This window comes from Schistocerca gregaria, chromosome 3 (assembly GCF_023897955.1).
Source record: "Schistocerca gregaria isolate iqSchGreg1 chromosome 3, iqSchGreg1.2, whole genome shotgun sequence".
In the NCBI taxonomy this organism is placed as follows: Eukaryota; Metazoa; Arthropoda; class Insecta; order Orthoptera; family Acrididae; genus Schistocerca; species Schistocerca gregaria.
The window spans coordinates 318,662,015-318,684,927 of record NC_064922.1 but is presented as its reverse complement, the minus strand read 5'-3'; the positions used below and the strand labels follow the sequence as shown (position 1 = coordinate 318,684,927).

At 38.7% G+C, this 22,913-nt stretch overlaps 2 protein-coding genes across 2 annotated transcripts in view; one reads left to right on the top strand and one right to left on the bottom strand.

The window, feature by feature from the left end:
* Window positions 1–4,321: 4,321 nt before the first annotated feature.
* Window positions 4,322–5,632, bottom strand: LOC126354145 (mediator of RNA polymerase II transcription subunit 19). The gene is made up of 2 exons (XM_050003555.1): window positions 5,323–5,632; window positions 4,322–5,237 (listed from the first exon to the last, which is right to left on the bottom strand). Exons 1-2 carry the CDS (start codon window positions 5,504–5,506, stop codon window positions 4,702–4,704), a joined length of 720 nt encoding a protein of 239 aa, XP_049859512.1. The 5' UTR covers window positions 5,507–5,632; the 3' UTR covers window positions 4,322–4,701.
* A 340-nt stretch (window positions 5,633–5,972) lies between these two features.
* The window catches only part of LOC126354144 (pre-rRNA 2'-O-ribose RNA methyltransferase FTSJ3), a 107,295-nt gene continuing 90,354 nt past the window's right edge, over window positions 5,973–22,913 (top strand). Inside the window, exon 1 of the mRNA XM_050003554.1 lies at window positions 5,973–6,175. Coding sequence (XP_049859511.1) covers window positions 6,109–6,175 — 67 coding nt within the window. The 5' untranslated portion in view covers window positions 5,973–6,108. The remainder of the gene's footprint in view (window positions 6,176–22,913) is intronic.

Below are 22,913 nucleotides of genomic sequence, written 5' to 3'. Positions count from 1 at the left end.
TAGAACTACTGACGGCCTTGGGAGAGAAAGTCTTGACAAAACTCTACCATCTCGTGAGCAAGATGTATGAAACAGGCGAAATACCCTCAGACTTCAAGAAGAATATAATAATTCCAATCCCAAAGAAAGCACGTGTTGACAGATGTGAAAATTACCAAACTATCAGTTTAATAAGCCACAGCTGCAAAACACTAACTCAAATTCTTTACAGACGAATGGAAAAACTAGTAGAAGCCGACCTCGGGGAAGATCAGTTTGGATTCCGTAGAAATGTTGGAACACTTGAGGCAATACTGACCCTATGACTTATCTTAGAAGAAAGATTAAGGAAGGCAAACCTACGTTTCTAGCATTTGTAAACATAGAGAAAGCTTTTGACAATGTTGATTGGAATACTGTCTTTCAAATTCTGAAGGTGGCAGGGGTCAAATACAGGGAGCGAAAGGCTGTTTACAATTTGTACAGAAACCAGATGGCAATTATAAGAGTCGAGGGACATGAAAGGGAAGCAGTGGTTGGGAAGGGAATGAGACAGGGTTGTAGTCTCTCCCCGATGTTATTCAATCTGTATATTGAGCAAGCAGTGAAGGAAACAAAAGAAAAATTCAGAGTAGGTATTAAAATCCATGGAGAAGAAATAAAAACTTTGAGGTTCACCGATGACATTGTAATTCTGTCAGAGACAGCAAAAGACTTGGAAGAGCAGTTGAACGGAATGGATAGTGTCTTGAAAGGAGGATAACATTGAGTATCGATTTAAGTGTCAGGAAGTCATTTTTGAAAGTATTTGTATGGAGTGTAGCCATGTATGGAAGTGAAACATGGACGACAAATAATTTGGACAAGAAGAGAATAGAAGCTTTCGAAATGTGGCGCTACAGAAGAATGCTGGAAATTAGATGGGTAGATCACATAACTAATGAGGAGGTACTGAATAGGATTGGGGAGAAGAGAAGTTTGTGGCACAACTTGGCTAGAAGAAAGGACTGGTCGGTAGGGCATGTTATGAGGTATAAAGGGATCACCAATTTAGTATTGGAGGGCACCGTGGAGGGTAAAAATCATAGAGGGAAACCAAGAGATGAATACACTAAGCAGATTCAGAAGGATGTAGGTTGCGGTAGGTACTGGGAGATCAAGAAGCTTGCATGGGATAGAGTAGCAAGGATAACTGTATCAAACCAGTCTAGGACTGAAGACCACAACAACAGGCTTATGTTCTCAAAAATTTTAAAACCGAACAAATAAGTTTAAGCCTACGATTGGCGATAACAGTATGAGCTTATGGTGCCACTCACAATTCTCCAGTACTGTGAATCCAAAACTAGGTCAACATTGACATTCTTGGGAAATTTTTGAGCTCCTGGAGGCTCATGTTGAAAGCTGTGGCCTTGACACAGTTGTCTTGTAATGTATACTTGTATGTCTTGTCATTGCCACTAAACTTCTAGCAAAACATGCTGGAATACACCTGATACTTCCTTCATACTATGGCTTTTGTACCTCCTTTTGTCACTACTTAACGAAGATGCTGAGCCCCACACTTCACTTGGTAAATGACACAAGCATATGAGACTCCTACTTTGTTAAGATTCTTAACATCTATGTTCCATAAATGAGTTGTTGCGTGTTCCACACAGTTCTGCATCTGAAATTACTACTAACTCATACATGCAATGTGACTCACTGTTTGCGCTGTTAGCATACAACTGGTTCCATAGGACTTGTGCAAGCATTAATGGACCTGTACAAATTACTCAGTTTTGTAGCAAATGCCTGTCTACATTTTTTGATATATTTATCTTCTATTACATACAATGTAGGTACAATTATTTCTATCAATATATCAGCTATATGTCAGATTATATGGATGTTTGGTGTATTGTAATTGAGATTTGTTGCCCTGCAGCACATTTTTCTTATATATACATGTCTATCAATTCATAAATGTCAACTTAAGTGAACAGATGAACATTCAAAACACATTAAGAAATATCTCTCTTCCATTAGGTAACTAGAGGTCGATCCCTTCTGCTCATAATCCGGTAAACATGACTGTATACCAAAGATTAAGCATAGAGGATGATAAACAAATGTCTTACTTCACCCTGCACACAGAAAAGTTTACATGCCTGACAATCACATGTGTTTAAGCATGTCACTAAGATTTTTTCCACCATTTATAAATCAAGCTATATGTATTCCAATGGTTAGCTGTTTGTTAGAAAACAAGGGCATAGTATCGCACACAGAGTCGAGCTGCAATCTGATGTCATTAAAGACACAAGTGAATAAAACAAAGAATTGATGTGCTGGAATCATTTTACCCTCACTGAAGTCCGTACAACCTGCCACTTGACATAGCTGATGTACAAGCATTTAAGAGTACAAGTCAAGTTCTTCATACTGATATCAAAAATTAAACTTCGTATGACGTGAACAGTTACAACGCATTTAAATCTAGAGAAAATGCTAAACTTAAAACTGATAATTATCTGTCACAACCACGTGTACTTCAATTGGGACTATGTCAACAAAAGCTTAAAACAGCATACAGAGAAAAAGCCATGTGTGTAATAAAATTACTTCTGCTGCTGTAGGGAAGTAAGCCGTTCAGTAAAAACATTGAAATGAAAATCATCCAAGATGGTTGGTTGGTTTGGGAAGGAGACCAGACAGCGTGGTCATCGGTCTCATTGGTTTAGAGAAGGATGGGGAAGGAAGTCGGCCGTGCCCTTTCAGAGGAACCATCCCGGCATTTGCCTGGAGTGATTTAGGGAAATTACGGAAAAACTGAATCAGGATGGCTGGACACGGGATTGAACCGTCGTCCTCCCTAATGCGAGTCCAGTGTCTAATCACTGCGCCTCCTCGCTCGGTAATCATCCAAGAAAGTATAAAGGAACAGCACCAGAGAAGTACATATGTACATGGAAAAGAATTGACAGTTAACATCATAAACAACCCATAAGGAAGAACGTAAGGGAGAAATCCAACTGCAACACAAGGAAAAGGAGATATGAAAATAGACAATGCAATATTTGTGACAAGCTAAAACTGAGTGCCTTTTGTTAGTGGTTCCTCTTCTTTATACCTTTGTAACAAAGAACTAATTGTCACTCAGCCCATAAGCCACTCTTAGGTACCCAAATTGGTAATACATTATTCATGAAATTCACCTATTTAGGTTTACTACACATGTTACACGCTTTAAAACTGTCATTCCTTCACTGGAGACCATACTCAACACAAGAACAAAATATGTTACCCTTCAAAGTATTGTGAAGAACATTATTATCCCATCACTCATGTCTATCAATTCACAACAATCTGAATATTCACATGCATACAATGGCCTTCCTGAGGACATGGGTATAATACATTTCAATTTAAATTATAGAAATTGTATTAATTATCACGACTTGCGTAAAACACATTCAGCTACACTGTATCAACTGATGTCTAATTTTTGGCAACAGCATAAACAGATTCACAATCCATTTCAGAACTCTATTCTTAATCTGGCAACCACTCATGCATAAAAATATTCTGACAATAGCAACAAAAAAATCATTCAGTATTATTTTGGTATATAATTATAAAAGTGGTATACCTGGATGGTGACTTGAACTTTCCCCCACTCAGGTCCAATGTCAATCTCACTATCGATTCCCACAGTAATTTAATAAGGTTTGAAAATGGACTTTACATAAACCCAGAAAAGGAAAAAAAGGGACTCACTTTTACACCAGGCTTTCAATGAGCCATCAATACTGTATGTTTCATTGGCTTCCAATTAGAAGCATTAACCAGAAACTGTGGAAGTAGCACTAATCAACTTGGGTTGAAAAACTCACACAAACACAAACTAAAATTTTGTTATCTGCTTTGAATAGTAATATCACAGGAGCGGATACAAAATTAATGCAAATGACCCACATTTTTACATATAGGGAAACTGCACCACAGTACAATAAGGTTTCCCTGAAACAAAATTTGCATGCAACTGGGTCAATGACCCTCTGTGTGACGATTCTTTTCTTTATTCAAAAAACTGTAGTTAGTTTACAAGCAACACTACATTAAAATATGTACTCTACAGATGGCATGACCTAAATAAATCATGCTGATGTTAAAGAAGAGCAATTCACCAATTTCTTTGAGGAAGAGATTAATGAAAAGATACCAAAACTATACAAGACTCACCCCTAATTATATGATCTGTCATACAAATTATACCAGAATGTGGGAATACTACCTTCCAATTGTATTCCTGTGTAAAAATATTAAAGACCACAATAAAAACCAAAACACTGATCACTTATTTACGAGAACGTTTCTTTTTATTTAAATCGGTTAAATAAAATTACTTTAATTCATTTCATAACAAGTACATACTTCTTCCTGTCCTATACATATTCATCACATAAAATAGATTACAAAATTAATTTATCACTTCACAGAACGCTGTCTTTGCCCATGATACATGAGATCACTGCCGAGTGTACAAACATATAATTACTTAAAATTATATGTAAAATCACTTTCCTGAGATTTTTCTTTCGAGATAAACTATTTCACTGAAATAAAAACCACTTTTCAGCATTGTGCACAGTAAGACACTGCTAAATGCTTGGGTAAAAACAACAAACCACAATAACTCTGAAATGCAATCACAATTTGTGGCCGCACTGCCTTTCATTAACCATTCGAATGTTGACTTGGTGTCAGGCCCCCAGAATGTTCTGGACTATGCTTCTGCTTCTTTCTCTTCTTTTCCTTCTTCCTTCTCTTTCTATCTTTGTCTTCATCATGCCGTTTCTGTTTCTTATGCTTCTTTTCATGTGTATCTTGTCCGACTTCCGTAATTTGTGTTTCTTGATTAGGAGTATCGCCAGCTTTATGTTTATGTTTCTTATGCTTGTTTTTATGTTTTCTCTGCGGTGGTTGGTTAACATATCTGTACTGTTCAGGGAGAGGCCCAGGATGTAAACGGAAACCAGAAAGTTGGACACTTGTTAAAGGTAGTAGTTCTTTACCACAAATTGGCGGCTTCTCAATGACTGATCGGAGGGAGCTATTATCCTGATGGCCAGGCGTGTCTATCATACCAGGCAAATTCGGCAAAAACGACGACAACTGTTCTTTCACTTTCTTCCCAGTGCTGAATTTACTATACGAATGTTCGAGGCCATAAAATGCCATCAAATTTGTTGCACCTGTAAGTTCACATTCTCCTGAAACGACAAAAAAAACAACATTTAAAACACTTATACTGAAACTGATTACACTGACGTCTCTAACAGTTGTTTGTAAACTTACCTGGCGGCTCCTTCATCAAGTAGAAAGGGCCGCTATGGACAATGGAGGGATTTTTCCCCAAAGAAATCGTTGTTTTTAGCGTTCCTGTCGAATCTTGTCGCGAAACAACTGGGGAACGAGCCCCCCTGGGTGATGATTTTGGCGAATATTGTTCTACTTTACGAAACTGATCAGCCATCATCATCTTCCCTCATCGTTTCATGGACGTTTCACAAAAACAATCCTTTCCTCCGACAAACATCTTTACTGCCGAAGATAGCTATCGTTGCCAAAGCATCAAAATTGCTAGGACACAATTTGTCCGCTGATTAAGAACAAAGCATTTAGTGCTATCAGTTGATTATGGAATATCTCAGTAGCAATAGTAATGTTGAATTAATTACATGATCGTTTATAAATAGTGCAGATGCGACTCTAAAAGAGTGTAAGACATATTTCCCGTTTATTCTTACGTTAGGTATTTTACATCGCCAAATCGTCTGTTTAATTGCAGAAAATTATTCATCCAAACTAGTATCCCTTACGACTTCAGATTTCATCCCATGAGTATGATATTACGTTAAAATATAAGATGTTTATATACCAGTGTTAAATTATGATATAACTTAAGAGGAATTCTGTGTCCCTTAAAAGTTGGTTCGAAAATAGACGCTTATGCACTCTCTGGATGAGTGTACTGTCTATTTGTCATAACTAACATCTTTGACGTAAAGTGTAAACATCTGTGCAACACGTGTGAGTGTATACAAAATGTATGAGTTGTAGTAAACACCGAACAGCATTAAAATGGGGAAGAAGACAAAAATTGGAAAACAGCGTCGAGATAAATACTATAAACTTGCAAAGGAAACAGGTAATAGCTTACAACCAGCGCCTTCAGATTTATGCCCGAACTCAAAATTTCTATGTGTATGTGAGTGTGTGTGTGTGTGTGAAAGGCAATATTAAAGTGACATACAATAACGCTGTTGCGGCTGTAGATCATTTATGTGTTAACGAAAATTTAGTACATTATCCGAAATACTCCTCAGATGGAGAACGATGCATGCAATCGCAACCCTCCCCAAGTACCGTTTTATTCTGCCCGTTGTGTTTCAAATGACACTTTTAACTTCGCAATAATCATATCGGACATATTGTTTATTTATTCAATTATTTGAGAAATCGTACTCAAGAAATGTCACTTCATAGTAACCGTTGTATCCCGCGTTATTGCAGCTTAAAGTTTTCACGTTATCGTTTGTGATTCCAAATGGCGCGAATGTTGATGATATTAGGTGTGATCAACATCAATCTTATTGGAAGACGACATAAGTAACTTGTAAAATCTGGCCTATGTTACACCCGGAGTCAAACTAAGAGGAGCTTCCTCACCATCTCTTTTCAACCTCGTTACGGAGCACGTCACCAGCAGAATAAAAGCTTCACACCTATAAACCAAACTACAGCACAGTTTTAACCTACTGGTGTATGCAGATGACCTCGTTTTCTTAGGAGAAAATGGACAAGAAATGAATTCATTCACCCCAATATTGTGTAACAACCTAACTTGGAACAGGACTACAAATTATTGTAGTACAACTAAAACCAAATACTTAGTTGTCTCACAGCAGAGAATTAAGAAGTGTGAAGATTGACATGTATAAAACAGCTATCATACCTATTCTGATATATACTTGTGAGGCATGAACATTAAGAATATCGGAAGAAGCATAATTAAGAAGCTTTGAAAGAAAAATTTTGAAGAAGATATTTGGTGGGATACAAAGTACAAACATGAGAGAATGAAGAATATTAACAATGCATGATATATGTTTGTGGAGAACCAGACATTGTATCCTAAATTAAAGTTAGGAGACTTAATTGGATTGGAATAAGCTTTAAAATCCAGAAGAGAAGAAAATCTATCAAGTATGTGCAGTACGTCCCCAGTGAAGACTTCTTGGAAGACTAATACTATGCTACTTCTACAGCATCAGAGAAAATATGAAAATATTACATGTGATGAACTGGAAAATTAAAAGCCAAGATAGAACTACCTGGTGAAGTATTTTGATGTTTGCAGCAAAGAGCAGTCATAGCTTGCTAGTAATAACAGTATATAAACATATAGATCTGGTGTAATCCAAAGTTTGCAGTACCAAGCTTCAGCTCTGACCCATGATGCAACTATGTTATGACATTGTGTTAGCATATTTGAAATGGCTCGTTTGCAGATTGTATGCTGGAATCCACAACTCATTTTTTGAACTCATGCTTACTGTACACATCTTTCATTTGAACCAAAACTTTATTCAATAAGCTAACGCAAGTGAAATATAGTCTAAACACTCAGAATCATCCTTCCATTTAAGTTAATACTACAAATGGCCATAAAGCTTGTTTCTGCAACATGATATTTCCATGCATCTACCCAGTTGGCTTGTAATACCACTACTTTTATATTGAACCATAAAAGTAAGCAATCTGTAACCACAAGTAAACATCATTACAAAATTGACTTTAATTAACATTACATTAATTAAATAGTAGGAGGGAGAGGGGGGGGTGCTTCCTTACTAAAGGTTGTATTTCTGCAATTGAAATTGTTGCATCTTATAAAACACCATCTACATCTACAGTTCATCATATGCAGATGCTGTAGTTCAGTTAGCTATGCAACTATGAATGCTTGTTTGCATTCAGTATTATGGAACTTTACACATCAAATAACGTCACTAGATTATAACTCATTGTCTGAGCACCTGTATGAAAACAGCTTTTGGCTATTTGTTGTCTACAGAGGACTGAAACTGTCTTTGAAACAGTCTCCTTTTCCATAACATACAACATCATGGCCATATTTTATGTTAACTCTTGAACAACAATTTGTACAGTGACATTAAATCCACATGCTCATAGCATTCATTTGTTCAATCAGAATACTTGTCAGCATTCAGGGAATGGGAGTTATAGTACAATTTTCAAATGAAGACCACAGCCATAATTATTGTTAAAAGTAAAGCGAACCTGAAATTAAATATTCATTGAAATAATTTGAATGTAGCTACCCAGCAGCAACAGAGGCAGTGCACATAGATTCATATGATGTCTATTTCATTTGCAACTTTTAATTCTCACATACTTTATGAACCACTGTGAAGTATACAGCAGAGTACTTAACATGGAACCACATACTAGGTTTCTTCCTGCACCAATCACATATTAAGAGCATGAAGTATAACTGCTTAAATATTGTCTGTGTGCTGTAATTAGTCTAATATTATCTTCACAGTTCATGCAGGAGTGGTACGTAAGAGGTGAGAAATATCTGTTGCTTCTGCTGTTAATATTGCTTCTAGAAATTTTGCTAAGCACACTTTTGTAGGATAATTTGCATCCCTCTTCAATAGTCTGCCAATTCCAGGATTTTCTCACGTGAATCAAATCTGTGTCCATTCTTGTCGCCCCTTCTTTGTATATGTTCAATATGCCATGTTAGTCCTATTTGTTATGGATCCTACAAGTTTGAGCAGTATTGTAAAATGTGACATGCAAATGATTTGTAAGCAGTCTCCTATCTACACTGACTGCATTTTCCCAGGTCTTGCCAGTGAAATGCAGGTTTCCTTGTGCATTATCTACAACTATTATTTACAGCCAAAGAAATCTACATGTAAATTGGCGAGGAAGGGACATTAAGTAGAAGTTGTCAGTGGATACTGAAAAGTCATAAGTTGAATCGTGTGATGATTGTGCAGCAATTATGGAAGGATGACAGTCAGAAATGTGTAGATTACTGCATGTGTCTTTTGAATAACATCAATGATTGTTTGTTAGACAGTTTCCATTACATCATGAATCATGATTTCATTTTTCCCGTCATATGAATTCATAGAACATGAGGTACTAAGTAATGGAGAACCCTGTCCATGATGTCTTCACTGAGGGACAAACTGTCAGCAAATATTTATGACCACCCCGTTCGTCGTCTCTAACAACATGCAGTTTTTTTCTTTGAGGACACTTGAAGAGCAAGGTCTATGAAACAATTCCGCACACAACACAGGAACTGAAAGACAACATAGCCATGTAGTTGCTGCCATTGATATCCCAACTTTACGCTGGTTGTATCTGAATATGTTTAGACGTGCACAGTTGTTTATTGATGTTGCAGGGGTTGCTTTTAACATCTTCTGTACATGTATTTTTCATTGTAAATAAATGGTAACTTCATTTCAGTTCTTCGTTTCTGTAATTTCACTGTATTTCCTTTATACTTTACACGGGCTACTTTTACTTGCACCACCCTGTACAACCTAAAAAGCAATGGTTTCAACACACTTTCCTGAGAAAAACCAGAAGTTACTTCTACTTGTGTCTGTGACACTCCATCCAATGTAACATGATGTGTCCTCTTTGTTAAGAACTCCACAGCCCAGTCAAAATTATTCTTTTCTACTTCATATGATGTACTTTAGTTCATAAATGTTGGTGTGGTGCCAAGTCATTTGCTTTAAGCAAGACAAAAGCAACTGCTTTGATGATCCACGTTTACATTCTGCAAACCACCTTGAGTTGCATGACAGAGAGTATGTCCCATTTTGCAGTTATTAGGGTTTCTTCCTGTTCCATTCAGTTATGGAGCACAGGAATAATGATTGTTTGAATGCCTGTGTGCCTGCAGTATTTTTTTCTAATCTTATCCTGGCAATTGCTATGTGAGCAATATAAGGGGTGTTGTAATATATTCCTAGATTAATCATTTAAAGCCAGTTCTTGTAACTTTGTTAATAGACTTTATTGGGACAGTTATATCTATCTTCAAGAGTCCTTCAATTCAGTTCCTTCATTATCTCTGTGACTCTCTTTCCATGAATTCTCTTTATACATTCAATATTAGTCCTATTTGGTATGGGTCCCACATACTTGAACAATATTCTAGAACCAGTCACATGAGTGATTTGTAAGAAGTCTCCTCTGTAGACTGATTCGACTTCCTCAGTATTCTACCAATAAACCGAATTTACCACCGGCTTTACCCATCTCTGAACCTAAGTGATTGTTCCATTTCATATCCCTACAGTGTGTTACACCTAGGTATTCATATGAGTTGGCTGATTCCAGAAGTGACTCGTTGAAATTACAGTCATAGGATACAATGTTTTTTTCATTTTTGAAATGCAGACTTTTACATTTATGAGGCATGGTTTTTTGTTTGAGGGCTGTATGATGGATTATAATTAGAAGAGGGGCTAACTCGGCCGCAAATTCAGTATAGAATCTGATAGGGATTCCATCGGAGCCTAGAGCATTGTTCAATTTTAATCATTTTGGCTGTTTCTCAGCACCACTGACACTAATACTTATTTCAGTCACCTTTTCAGTGGTGTGAGGATTAAATTGGGTCAATTCTCTTGGGTTTTCCTTTGTAAAGGAACATTTGGAAACAGAGTAAAGCATTTCAGCTTTTGCCTTGCTACCCTCAATTTCAGTTCCTGTCTCATTCGGTTGGGACTTTGGCGACACTGACAGCCTTTGCATACGAATTTCTTTGTGTTCTGTAAAAGATCACTTGACATTATTTTGCTACGGTAGTCATTGGAGGCTTCGTGCATTCCTCTCTTGAAAGCCAAATGCATTTCTTTCAGCGTGTCTCTATCTGTAGCCCTACACTTTGTTTTCTATTATGCAGTAATCTCTGCTTCTTTAGAAGTTTCTTTATGCTGACAGTAAACCATGGTGGTTCTCTACTATTGTGAACTGTTCTACTGGGTACATATCTATCTAGTGCATCACAAATCATTCTTTCAAAACTTAGGCCAGAGTTCCTCTACATGCTCCGGGCTGTGCTGAAAGTTTCAAGTTCCTCACTGAGAGCTGACACCACTGTTTTTTTTTAATCTAGTTTACTGCACATATATATCTTTCTGCTTGTTTTAGTTGTACTTTGGTAATTGTCGCCACAACCATGTTGTGGTCACTAATGCCAGTTTCAATGTGGACATCCACAAGGACCAGATCTATTATGAGTGGGGTTCCTAACTAATTGTTGTGGGTAGTTTTCAGAGAAGACATTTAGTAAAGTTTCACAGGATTACTTACCACGCCCACCAATAACAAAACTGTAATTTTCCTGATTAATTGTCAGGTGTTTAACATCTCCACCAATGAATACATTATGATTGGGGAACTTAAGGAATTTAAGTGAACTGACCTTTTCTCTGAAGTTTTCGGTTACATCAGGAGATGGGTGTGGTGGGTGATAGAAGGATCCAATAATCATTTTGTGCCCACCCCTGATAATGAGTCTTGCCCACTTAGTCTCTCTCACATACAGCTTCAAATTCTACCTTGGTGGATTTGAGTTTCTTTTCTACTGCAACAAATACACCACCTCCATTTCCCGTTTGCCTGTCCTTTCAATATTCAATATACGTTTGAATTTTCCCCAAAAATCTCACTGCTAACAATTTCGGGTTTCAACCAGCTTTCTGTATGTAGTATTATGTGAGCTTCACTGCTTTTCATGAGTACTTCAAACTCTGTTGCTTTGTTGTGAATGCTTTGGCAGTTTACCATTAGGATTTTAATACTCTCACCTGTGGGAGGCATTTCTTTCGATCTTATGCTGATACTTCTGGGTTTCCTACAGCCCTACAGTTTCCAACTCTGTGGCACAAGTCCAGGAAGTCGCAGCCTAGCTTGTCAAAGAACGTTAGAAGTGTCTGTTTCAGTCCTCCCACTCGACTCAGAACCAAAGGGCCACAATCAGTTCTGGGTACAATGCTGTGAATTGTGAGCTTCGTTGAAACTCCTTGCACAGTCACTGAAATGATGCAAAGTGATATGGAGCCTAGGGGACAGGCATCATCTTTTCCAACATGCGCCACAATCTAGTTAGTTGCCCCGTGTTCCTTCAGTGGTTGCCGGAATAGCTTCTTCAACATGCCGAGTGAGCTCCCCAGGCATACACACTGAATGCACCTGGTGTCCTTTCCTGTCCCTTGCTGCCATTTCCATAAGGGATACCATCATTCGCTGTACATTTGGACTGGCAATTATTAATAGACCCCCTACCCTTTTGTGTTTGCCTCCTCCTGACAAAAAAACAGGTGAAGTGAGTCCTACTGGCTCAGTTTTAGGGAAAGACAGCAGATTATCTTGATCTATGATTTTTGTGGTATTGTGTGAATAAGTGAAAGTTGAGTTTTGTATGACCTGTGTTTTTGGAATCTATGCTGACTGACATGGAGGAGGAGGTTATAATGTTGAAGATACCTCATTATGTCATAACTCAGAATATCTTCTAAGATACTACAACATATGGAAGTCAGTGAGATTGTACGGTAGCTGTGTCAATTACTTATGTTCTCCTTATTGTAAACAGGTATGGTCTGTGCTCTTTCCAATCACTGGGCACAGTCTTTTGTTCAAGTAATGTACAGTGTATTGTGGTAAAACTGAAGGCTAAGTCAGTCTGTATAGAATCTGACTTGGAAACCTTTGGGTCCTGGAGCCTTGTATAAGTTTAGCGATTTCAGCTGTTTCTCAATGCCACTGACATGCTATCACTCATCTTTGCTGTTGTGTGAGAAGTAAACTTGGACAGTACACCTGTATCTTCCTTAGTGAAGTAATGTTTGAAGACAGAGTTCAGTATTTGTGTTCAGTTTCTGTGTCATTCATGAGTTTCTGGACACTAATTTTGGTGACACTGACAGTCTTTTCTTGCGACTAGAATTTCTCTAGATTTTGTGAGAGATCTTTTGATGAAATTCTGCTATGATAGTGCTAGCCATCTTTGACAGCCAGATGTGTTTCTTTCAAAAATGTGTCCATATATGATCACGATACTGCGAACACAGAAACCTATAAAAATACCATGGTAGCAGGAACTTTGCTTAACCCATGTAGCTCAATCGACATTCACAATACCAGCCCCACATAACTGCAGCTCCAGGGCACAGTCCATTATACTCAATAGTACACGCTAATAAGTATGAAGTCCAACTACCAACCCAAACCTCAAAATCATAATGTAACAAACTAGTCCAACAAAAATTATGAAGAAAATTATTCAAAGAAAATCATTTTCATTCTTCCATTCAAACCCTGCTACGCGCGCGTGCACGCACGCGCGCGCGCGCACAAACACACACACACACACACACACACACACACACACACACACACTCTGGTAGTCAATAACTACAACCACCACCTCGAAAACCACCAAGAACTCACAACACACTGAAGAGTCCAGTGCCACACTAGTGTGTGCCAGCACTTCATCCAGTACGCCCTCTGCGTACTTGATCTATTTCAGTGACGTCACACAACACAGTTACGGCACAGGTCAAAGCAAATGGGTGATATCACAACTACCAGTTGACCTCACTCCCATCATGAACTGTTGTACTAGGTATACATGCGTCGAGTGCATGTTTAACCATTCTTTTAAACTTAAACCACAGTTTTTCTACATGTCCTGGCTAGAAGTAATTTTTTTGAGTCCATCTTTGAGATGTGACATGGGTCCCTCTTTATCTAACATATTAAATATTGTAAATATTCCTACTTGTTCTGACTGGCCTTTGTACTTTAATAATCATTGTTGTTAGAACTTCCTCATGGTCACTTATACCAGTTTCAGTACGGACAACAGCTAAGATGACAGGTGTACTTGTTGCCATTAGGTTTATATTTCCATCGTGAGGGGGCTCCTGAACTATCTGTTCTAGGTAGTTTTCAGAGGAAGCTTTTTAATCTTTTGCAGGATATCTTATCACTCCTACCACTAACAAAACTGGAATTTTTCAAACTAATTACTGAATGATTTAAGTCTCCTTGAATGATGGTATATGTTTGGAGGCTATTTGTACCACCAAACTCAGGTTTTCTCTAAAGATTTCTGCTACATCTGGAACTAAGTCTCATGGTCAATAGAATGATCCAATTACAAGTTTATGCCCATGTTTGATACTACTTAGACTTGCCCAAACAATCTCACATGGAGCTTCAGTTTGAATTTTGATGGATTTTACTTTTTTGTGTACTGTGACACAGACACCAGCTCCATTTGGTATTATCCTTTCCTCTTAGTCTATACTAAGATTTCATCTAAAAATCTTACTGCTTTTGATTTCAAGTTTTAGCGAGCTCTTTGTGCTGCCTTTTTTGATTGTTTTAAACTCTGGGACTATGTTGCAAATCCTTTGGCAGTTGGTCACTAGGATTTAAATTTGTTTCATCTGTGATGGCTATTTCTTTGAACCTTCCCTTAATACTTTAGGATCTCCTACAGATGCCATTATCTGGATTGGATAGAAGTTTCATTTTATACTATAAAAAACCTTGAGAGTGCCCCAAACACAGTCAGTTTCCTCGATAGCATCTCCTGATGTGTAGTGCGCCCTTGATCCATTTAGGGGGACCCAGCAATTCTCAACAAATCAAGAAAATGGCGCATAGCTTGTCACAGAATCTTTGAATCATCTGCTTGAAACCTTCTACTTGTCTCAGAACGAGAGGGCCTTTATCAGTTTTAGAGGCAGTGCTGCACATTGTGAGCTAGTTGAACCTCTGTGAATAACTTCAGTTTTCTCACTGCTTTTTGCCAGTCATTGGAATGATCCAAGTATGACCTTGGACCCCATATGACTGGCATTGTCCATTCAATTGTGTGCCACAATCTGCAGTCTGGTTGTGCCTTGTTCCCCTAATGGCTATTACATAGCCTCTTCAATACATATGAGGCCTCCAGCCATAACAGAGGGTGCCCTTCTGTCCTTTGCTTTCATTTCCCTAAGGGGTGCCATTATCACCGTGTGTTTGAACATCTGCCATTAGCTGATCCCTATCATTTTGTGTTTACCGCCACTTGGCTCAGGACACAGTATTTTTGTCTACAGGTAAGTTGTGTCTCACTGACTCAAGGGTTAATTTCAGTGAAAGACAGCATTTCGAAATTTTTTGTTGAGGTTGAGTATAATACCATGAGTTCTCTTTGATTCTTGCCTCCACTGTACAGGGCCTCTAGACCTACTACTGACATGCCTCTTACAGTAGTCAAGTGGACTAGCAATTATAGACCCTATACTTTCTGTAGGGCAAACAGTACCTATTGGAGATGACAATACTTGAAGTACTATTGGCATATCTAGTACATGTCTCTCAACATCTTGTATAATACACTGATACGAAGCAGCTTCCAATCACTTGACAGCAGTCAGAATGATTTCCAGCTGCTTCCAAATAGCACCTAACTCACCCCATGTCTGATAACATAATCCAGAGTGGGTCTGCATTCATATTGGTGCAATTTTTATGTGAATGCGAAATAATTAATTTTACATTTATGTTATTGATATAGTTTTAATTTTAGGATCTGTTATGCTACAACATAAAAGGAAGTGGTTTAATTAAATAATGAAAGGAAAAGCAGACATAACATTTACAGATTTCTCCAAGATAACTTTTGTTTATCAAACTATTTTGGAGCAATACTCACTAACACACTTGCGCAACAGAGTCAAAATGACATATATCGAAAATACTAACAGCTGTTGAAGTGAGGAAACTGAACTGCACACAATATGAAATTTATAATATGTGTAAAACAGAGTATTGCAAAACAGAGTTGAATTTGTAAGAGTTAGTTTAAGCTGCAGTTGTAAAATTTCAAACACTGACATAAAAGAAACAGCCAGTAAGCGGAACAGCAGAAATATTCCACTGACTGTGTAAGTATGTATTGCAATACATGATTTGCAGAATACAGAATTCTCCTAGCTTTCAGCTCTGTTAGTTCCCTCCTGAGGCAGGAAAGAGAAGTATGTTGGGAAAGTTAGAAGGGAAGTGCAAGTAATTCTGATCCAAATTTAGAGGAACCCATTTGTTGTGGGGACAAGGGGAGACAAAGACGAAGGGGAAAATACCAGATATGCCAGGAGGTGATGAGTAGTACATTGGTAACACTATGACAGCTTCATATCAGACAGGATAGGACAGATTGAGTGTTAGAGATGAGATGGAATAATAACAAGTGAGATGATTAATGCAATTAAGAAGTAAGAGGAAAGAGACTAAAGTGCACTTAACATAATGCAGTGAAGAAGTAAGAGGAAAGTGGAGGAGGAGACTAAAGTGCACTTAACGGTGTTGGTGGCTCTTGTGTTGCAGGTTGATGTTGGAAATTCATTGACTTTGATCATAGCCAGTGAGAACAGCTGGATCTAATGATTTATTTTGGCAGGAAGTATGAACTGATTAAATTTGTTTTCAATAGGCAGAGTGCCAGAATAACTTTTACTGGTGGGTTACTATGGGTGGTAAAAGTGGTTACTGATTACCATATTTATTTTGTGAGTAGAAAAAAGTAGACGTGTCGGCTGACTGACCTGTAGCATAGCGCGAGGCCTATGTTATGTTGGAATGTGACAGTTGACTGTGAACTGATGAAGTCAATGAATCTTAACATGAAAATAATATTGCCTTAATACATTCATATGTAGTGTAGCCCGAGATATGTATTCAGCACTGCAGAAACCTAAAAGAAGAAAATACCAGCAGAGTTTTATTTACAAACCATAGAAAATTATGATCAAATGTTCTGATTCACTACTAACAGTTCATCATATTAAGTCCCCATTGTTCGTGACATGTTGTTACCAATATCAGCATGCAGTCCAGCTGCTGCCAACATCATATGTACATTTTTACCAAGAAGGAGACATGGAAAAAAACAAAAAACAACAGAGAAATATGAAGGTAAAAAAGTTACAGAAAATGAATAAAGAAATATTACAAGATATGAAAGGTGGCAAATAGAGAAAGTGGGGAGAGAAGTTTCTTCTTCTTCTTCTTCTTCTTCTTCTTCTTCTTCTTCTTGCTGCTGCTCTTCAGCCCTCGATGGGCTTTGGCCTACCCTAGGACAACATTCCATTTCTCCTTGACCACATTTGTGCAACTGTATCATCTTGACACCAATAATTTTTAATTTTCTTGTACATAATCCAAGCATTGAAACCTCTGCTTCTTCATCCCACATGGTTTTGTAGCAGTGCTATTTTTGGGTTCTCATGCTCCATATGGAACCCATTTCAGGCAGTTTATTTGAATGAACTTAATTATTTCGAGTTCTTTATATAATCCATAAAGTTCAAAATTCTACTGTGTACCCCGTACTCCGCCTTCACTAGTCCCACCATGTTAAACAAGGAAAATATGTTAACCAAGTTTAAATTCAGGAGTGTGGTGGAATGTGAGAAAATGTTCAAGAGAAGGTTCCCATCTCTGGAGTTTAGGATAACTAGTACTGGGTGGGAAGGTCCAAATGACCCATGTTGTGTAGTAGGCACTAAGGTCCCTTGAGTAATGCTGTAAAGCCTTCTCAGCAGCATTATTAAGGTCTTCAAGGTGGCCTGTCATTTTGAGTCAGTTCAAGTGCTCAGCTTGTTTAGTGGTGAGCATTCACTTGTAAAATGCAGTGCACGTTAGTTAGTAAGCAGCATGTGTAATTCCATGTGTTACTATGCCTGTTATGTTATAGGATTTACCATTACAAAGGAATTGAGTGAGTGCATGGAGGAAGTATTCAGGGGGAATGATTGCAGGAGTCAGAACCTTGGGCAAGGGCAATGCTCATGGAATGACATATGGTTTGACAGAGCTGTTTAGAGGGTGACAGTAGTCATCAGTAAGTGGTTTGGAAAGGATTTTGAGGAGAGATGATCTCATTTCTGGAGTGAAATCTGGTGAACATGCTGGCCATGGGACAGGCCTCTTCTTCCAATCCACTGATGAGGGTATCTATTGTTCTGCTGCTCATGGACATTAATATCAAAGTGGGATAGTGCACTGTCATGTACTTAGCACATCATCTTGTGAACAATAAGAGGTACATCAAATAACTACTGTGGCAGCAAATCTAAAATGAAAACAAGGTAATTAACATGCACAACTGAAATGAGATGACAGCAAATAAGTTCTTATTAACTGATCTAGCAAAATTTAAGATAAAATGTTGGTAATTATGGCTCATTACGTAAGGTGAGAGTCTACATGGATTTTCATAACTCCAGACATGCTTACTGTGGTAAATTGAGAGTTGATGTACGAAGCTGAGTCAAATGAAAACCTTAAATTTGCAATAAGAAATCGAAATTTCGTGCTGTTATCCTGTAAGTAGGTAAATTTGCTACAAACTGCATGCAGAATGACATGTATGTGGCAGCATAGTGCAGATGCACACATACCGTCGCAGTATAAGTATAAAGATGGCTGCCGCACTTCCGACTTGCACCAGGGAAGAACAGCGTTCTGTTATTCGGGTTTTTGCGTAGTGAAGATGTGAAACCTATTGAAATTCATCTTCGAATGAAGGTTCAGTACGGTGATGCATGATTGCCACAGCAGCAAGTCTGCGAATGGCGTAGGAAGTTCGCAAATGGTGGACTTCAGTGGAAGATGCTCCTTGTCCAGGTCAGGCACAACAAGTTTTGACTCCACAGAACATTGCAGCAGTTGAAACCACAGTGAAGGAAAACTGCCGAGTGACACTGAATGACATTGTAGCATGCTTACAGATTAGTCATCGGCCAGCACACCACATTGTGCATGATGTGCTCCAGTTTCACAAAGTGTCTGCAAGATGGGTGCCATGCCAGCTGACTCCTGAAATGAGAGGTTGTGCATGATGCGCTCCAGTTTCACAAAGTGTCTGCAAGATGGGTGCCACGGCAGCTGACTCCTGAAATGAGAGAACAACGTGTTGATGCTCGTGCAGAACTTCTTCGGCACTTTGAACAATAAGGTGATGGCTTCCTTGCAAGAATTGTTACTGGGGATGAAACCTGGGTTTACTTCCACCAACCGGAAACGAAGAGAGCAAGCAAGGACTGGCGCCATTCCTCATCAACAAAACCATAGAAGTTTCGAACAGAACCATCAGCAGAGAAGGTAATGAGTATGCTGACTTTCTTTTGGGACAAAAAAGGTGTCATTTTGGAGAATTACATGCCTAGAGGGACCACTGTCATCAGTGCATCATACACAGATCTCCTAAAAAATCATCTGCAGCCTGCAATCAAATCAAAGCAACATGGATTGCTGCCGGCAGGTGTCATTTTGCAACATGACAATGCAAGGCCTCACACTGCTCGTACAACAGCTGCAACAATCACAGACCTGCATTTTGAGTATCTTCCTCATACACCATACTCACCAGACCTTGCCCCAAGTGATTTCCATGTGTTTGGACCACTCAAACACGCAAAGGGGGGAAAGAAGTTCTATTCTGATGAAGAGGTACGCCAGGCAGTGCATGAGTGGTTGCATGGGCTACCAAAAGAATTTTTTTCTGAAGGAATTTATGCACTTTGTAAGCACTGGAGGACTTGCACTGAGTATGGGGGAGATTATGTTGAAAAGTGATACAGCTTTGTACCACTTCTGCAGAGTAAATAATATTTTTAAAAAAATTAAGGTTTTCATTTGATTCACCCTCATATGAATTCCCTATGGAAACTCAAGGAAAACTTTTTTTTTGTGTGTTTGAGTTGTTTATTTCGTGGTACAACACACAATTGGGATATTTGAGAGAGCGTGAGAAATGAGTATATGTCATTCAGAATGAGATTTTCACTCTGCAGCGAAGTGTGCGCTGATATGAAACTTCATGGCAGATTAAAACTGTGTGCCCGACCGAGACTCGAACTCGGGACCTTTGCCTTTCGCGGGCAAGTGCTCTACCATCTGAGCTACCAAAGCACGACTCATGACCGGTACTCACAGCCTTACTTCTGCCAGTATCTCGTCTCCTACCTTCCAAACTTTACAGAAGCTCTTTTGCGAACCTTGCAGAACTAGCACTCCTGAAAGAAAGGATACAGGGGAGACATGGCTTAGCCACAGCCTGGGGGATGTTTCCAGAATGAGATTTTCACTCTGCAGCAGAGTGTGCACTTATATGAAACTTCCTGGCAGATTAAAACTGTGTCCCGACCGAGACTTGAACTTGGGACGACATAATTATTTCTGATCATTAGGTCCCGAGTTCGAGTCTCGGTCGGGCACACAGTTTTAATCTACCAGGAAGTTGTATATGTCGTTGTAAAGTTTACATCACAACTGGCAGTTGTTCATTGAACAGCTGCTGTACCCTTAAACTGTTGCTGTAATTTATAAGATTTTTTACATAATAAGAAACGACATAATTATTTCTGATCATTAGTTCATGATCTCATGAGATTTTTATATTGATTCTGAATCTAAAATAAGCAAGGTGAAGTAAACCATCAAAGGTGGATCAGACATTTTAATTGGATACTTTTGTACACCACCTACCTATGAGCTGTGGTGACAGGATTTTTCAAGGAACGTTGCATGTAAATTTCCTGATAATAAGCACATATTTGAAAAAGAATGTATGTGAGAGTGTTCTAAATTCTTTTCTGAAATATAAAGTGAGCAAATAATTATAGAACCTGTTCATGAGTGTAATGTCTTACTTCCGGTGACTAGCAGAATTAAACATTGTGATTCAGTCAACTTGGGGAAGAGAATAGGTAACCATAACACTGTTATATTATTATGAATACAGGGTTGAGTGCAAGTTAAAAAAAGATAGAAAAAAATTTTTCATGCTTAGCGAGTTTGATGGGAAACAAATTGCATTTTATCTGAGCAGTCAGTATCAAATATTCATTTCTGGTGGTGAAAATTAGGAGTGTCAATGTATAAGATTTAATAGGACAGAATAATAAACTTGATACATGTCCCAAGAAAGAGTGTGTTGTATGGAAATTGTTTTTCCTGGCTCAGTAGCTTTGTTGGGAGGTTGCTATAAAGTTTTGTTATAGGTTTAAATGAATTTGTAGCATGTTGACAAACAAATGCTGAATGATGTCAAATTGAGGATCAGTAGAGCAGTACGAGAAGCAATCAATGAATAGAAAATAAATTTTTCCTACTCATCTGATGAAGTAAATAGATCAAAGCCAGCTGACAATCACTCAGTAAGCATAATGGTACAAGACTTTGCATAGTTTTGCACTATTTCTTATGGTTCCTCCTTTGAAGCATGTACAAATGTCAAAATTGATAAAGCAAATTGCTGTAAGCAATCACTTTTCTTGTATTATAGTTTCCACTGTGTAGTTCAGAAGATTATACTTCAATCATCAGGCTGATACATGGCTATTAAAAAGGTGTAAATGTATTATATGTATGACTTTCGAGTAATGTGGGGCATTGCCTGGCAGCAAAACATAAAAAAATCTATCTTAGTACAAAACTTAAAATTCTGTAGATGTTTTGATTGCTTTGGTGAACAGTAATATAAATGTAAATATGTTGTTAATATTCTGATGCAGAGATGAATTTTGTAGCCGTGTTAAAGTTTTTGGCTTATTTACTAGATGATGTATAAGAATGTAGATCTGTTACATCTTATATATAAGAAATGGCTGAGGTTACAAGTTGATTGTGTCTGTAAATAATAACTTTTGGATTAAACAAGGCAAACACCGAAAAACAGAGCTAGAGTGAAATACTCACACATACCAGAGGTGCACATGTGGGACCCTGCATGGTGCCAGTTGGACTAAAACTGTATTTTGACAGGTGGAAGTGGTGAGGATAGTGTTGGGTGGGGTGGGTAGAAGGAGAGGAAGGCAGGGCAAGGGACTGGGATGAACAGCTAGTGGCTGAGAGGGAAGCAGCTGGTTTGCCAGATAGGAATGTGGGAAGGAGGGGTGACTGGTATATGGGCTTACCTTGCAGTGCATGATTGTAGGGGTGAGGCGGCATGGGTACATGGATTGTGGAGGGGGTGACAGGTTGAAGGAAGGGGAAACTGTCAGGTGAAAGATGTGGGACAATGGGTTATCTGAGATTGAAGCCAGGATGATTACAGGAGTGGAGGATGTGTTGTGAGGATAACACCCATCTGCGTAGTTTAGGGATTTGGTGGTGGAAAGTAGGATCCAGATTTCTTGGGTTGTGAAGCAGCCATTGAAACTGAAGTTGAGGTTGTGATGCTCGGCTGCAGGTTGTCTGTCAACTTTTTTCTTGACAACAGTTTGGCAGTGGCGTACATCATGTTGGTAGTCATGCCTACATGAATACTACTCAGCTGTCTACCAGCACCACCTGGTAACACATCATATAACTGAGCATAACATGGTCAGTTTCAATTGATGCTTCGCAACCTTAGCCATCTGGCTCCTTCCCTCCACCACCAACTTCCTGAACTACATAGATGAGAATTCTCCTCACAACACACTCTCCACTGCCATAATCATCCAGGCCTCAGTCTCAAGTAACCCATTGCCTCACACCCTCCACCCAACAGTTTCCTCTTCATCTGTCCTATCAACTCTTCCCAATCCATGCCCCAAGCCACCTTCAGCCATTACTACTCCCCACCAGCCCCTACAATTGTGCATTACATGCTGAGCTGATGTACCTGACACCCCTCCGTCCCACATTCCTAGCCAGCAAACTGGCTGCCTCTCTCTGAGCTACAAGCCACTCATTTCCAGTCCCTCCCCTCCCCTTCTATGCACCCTACCCAATACTATCCCCTCTATAACCAGTCTACCTGCCAA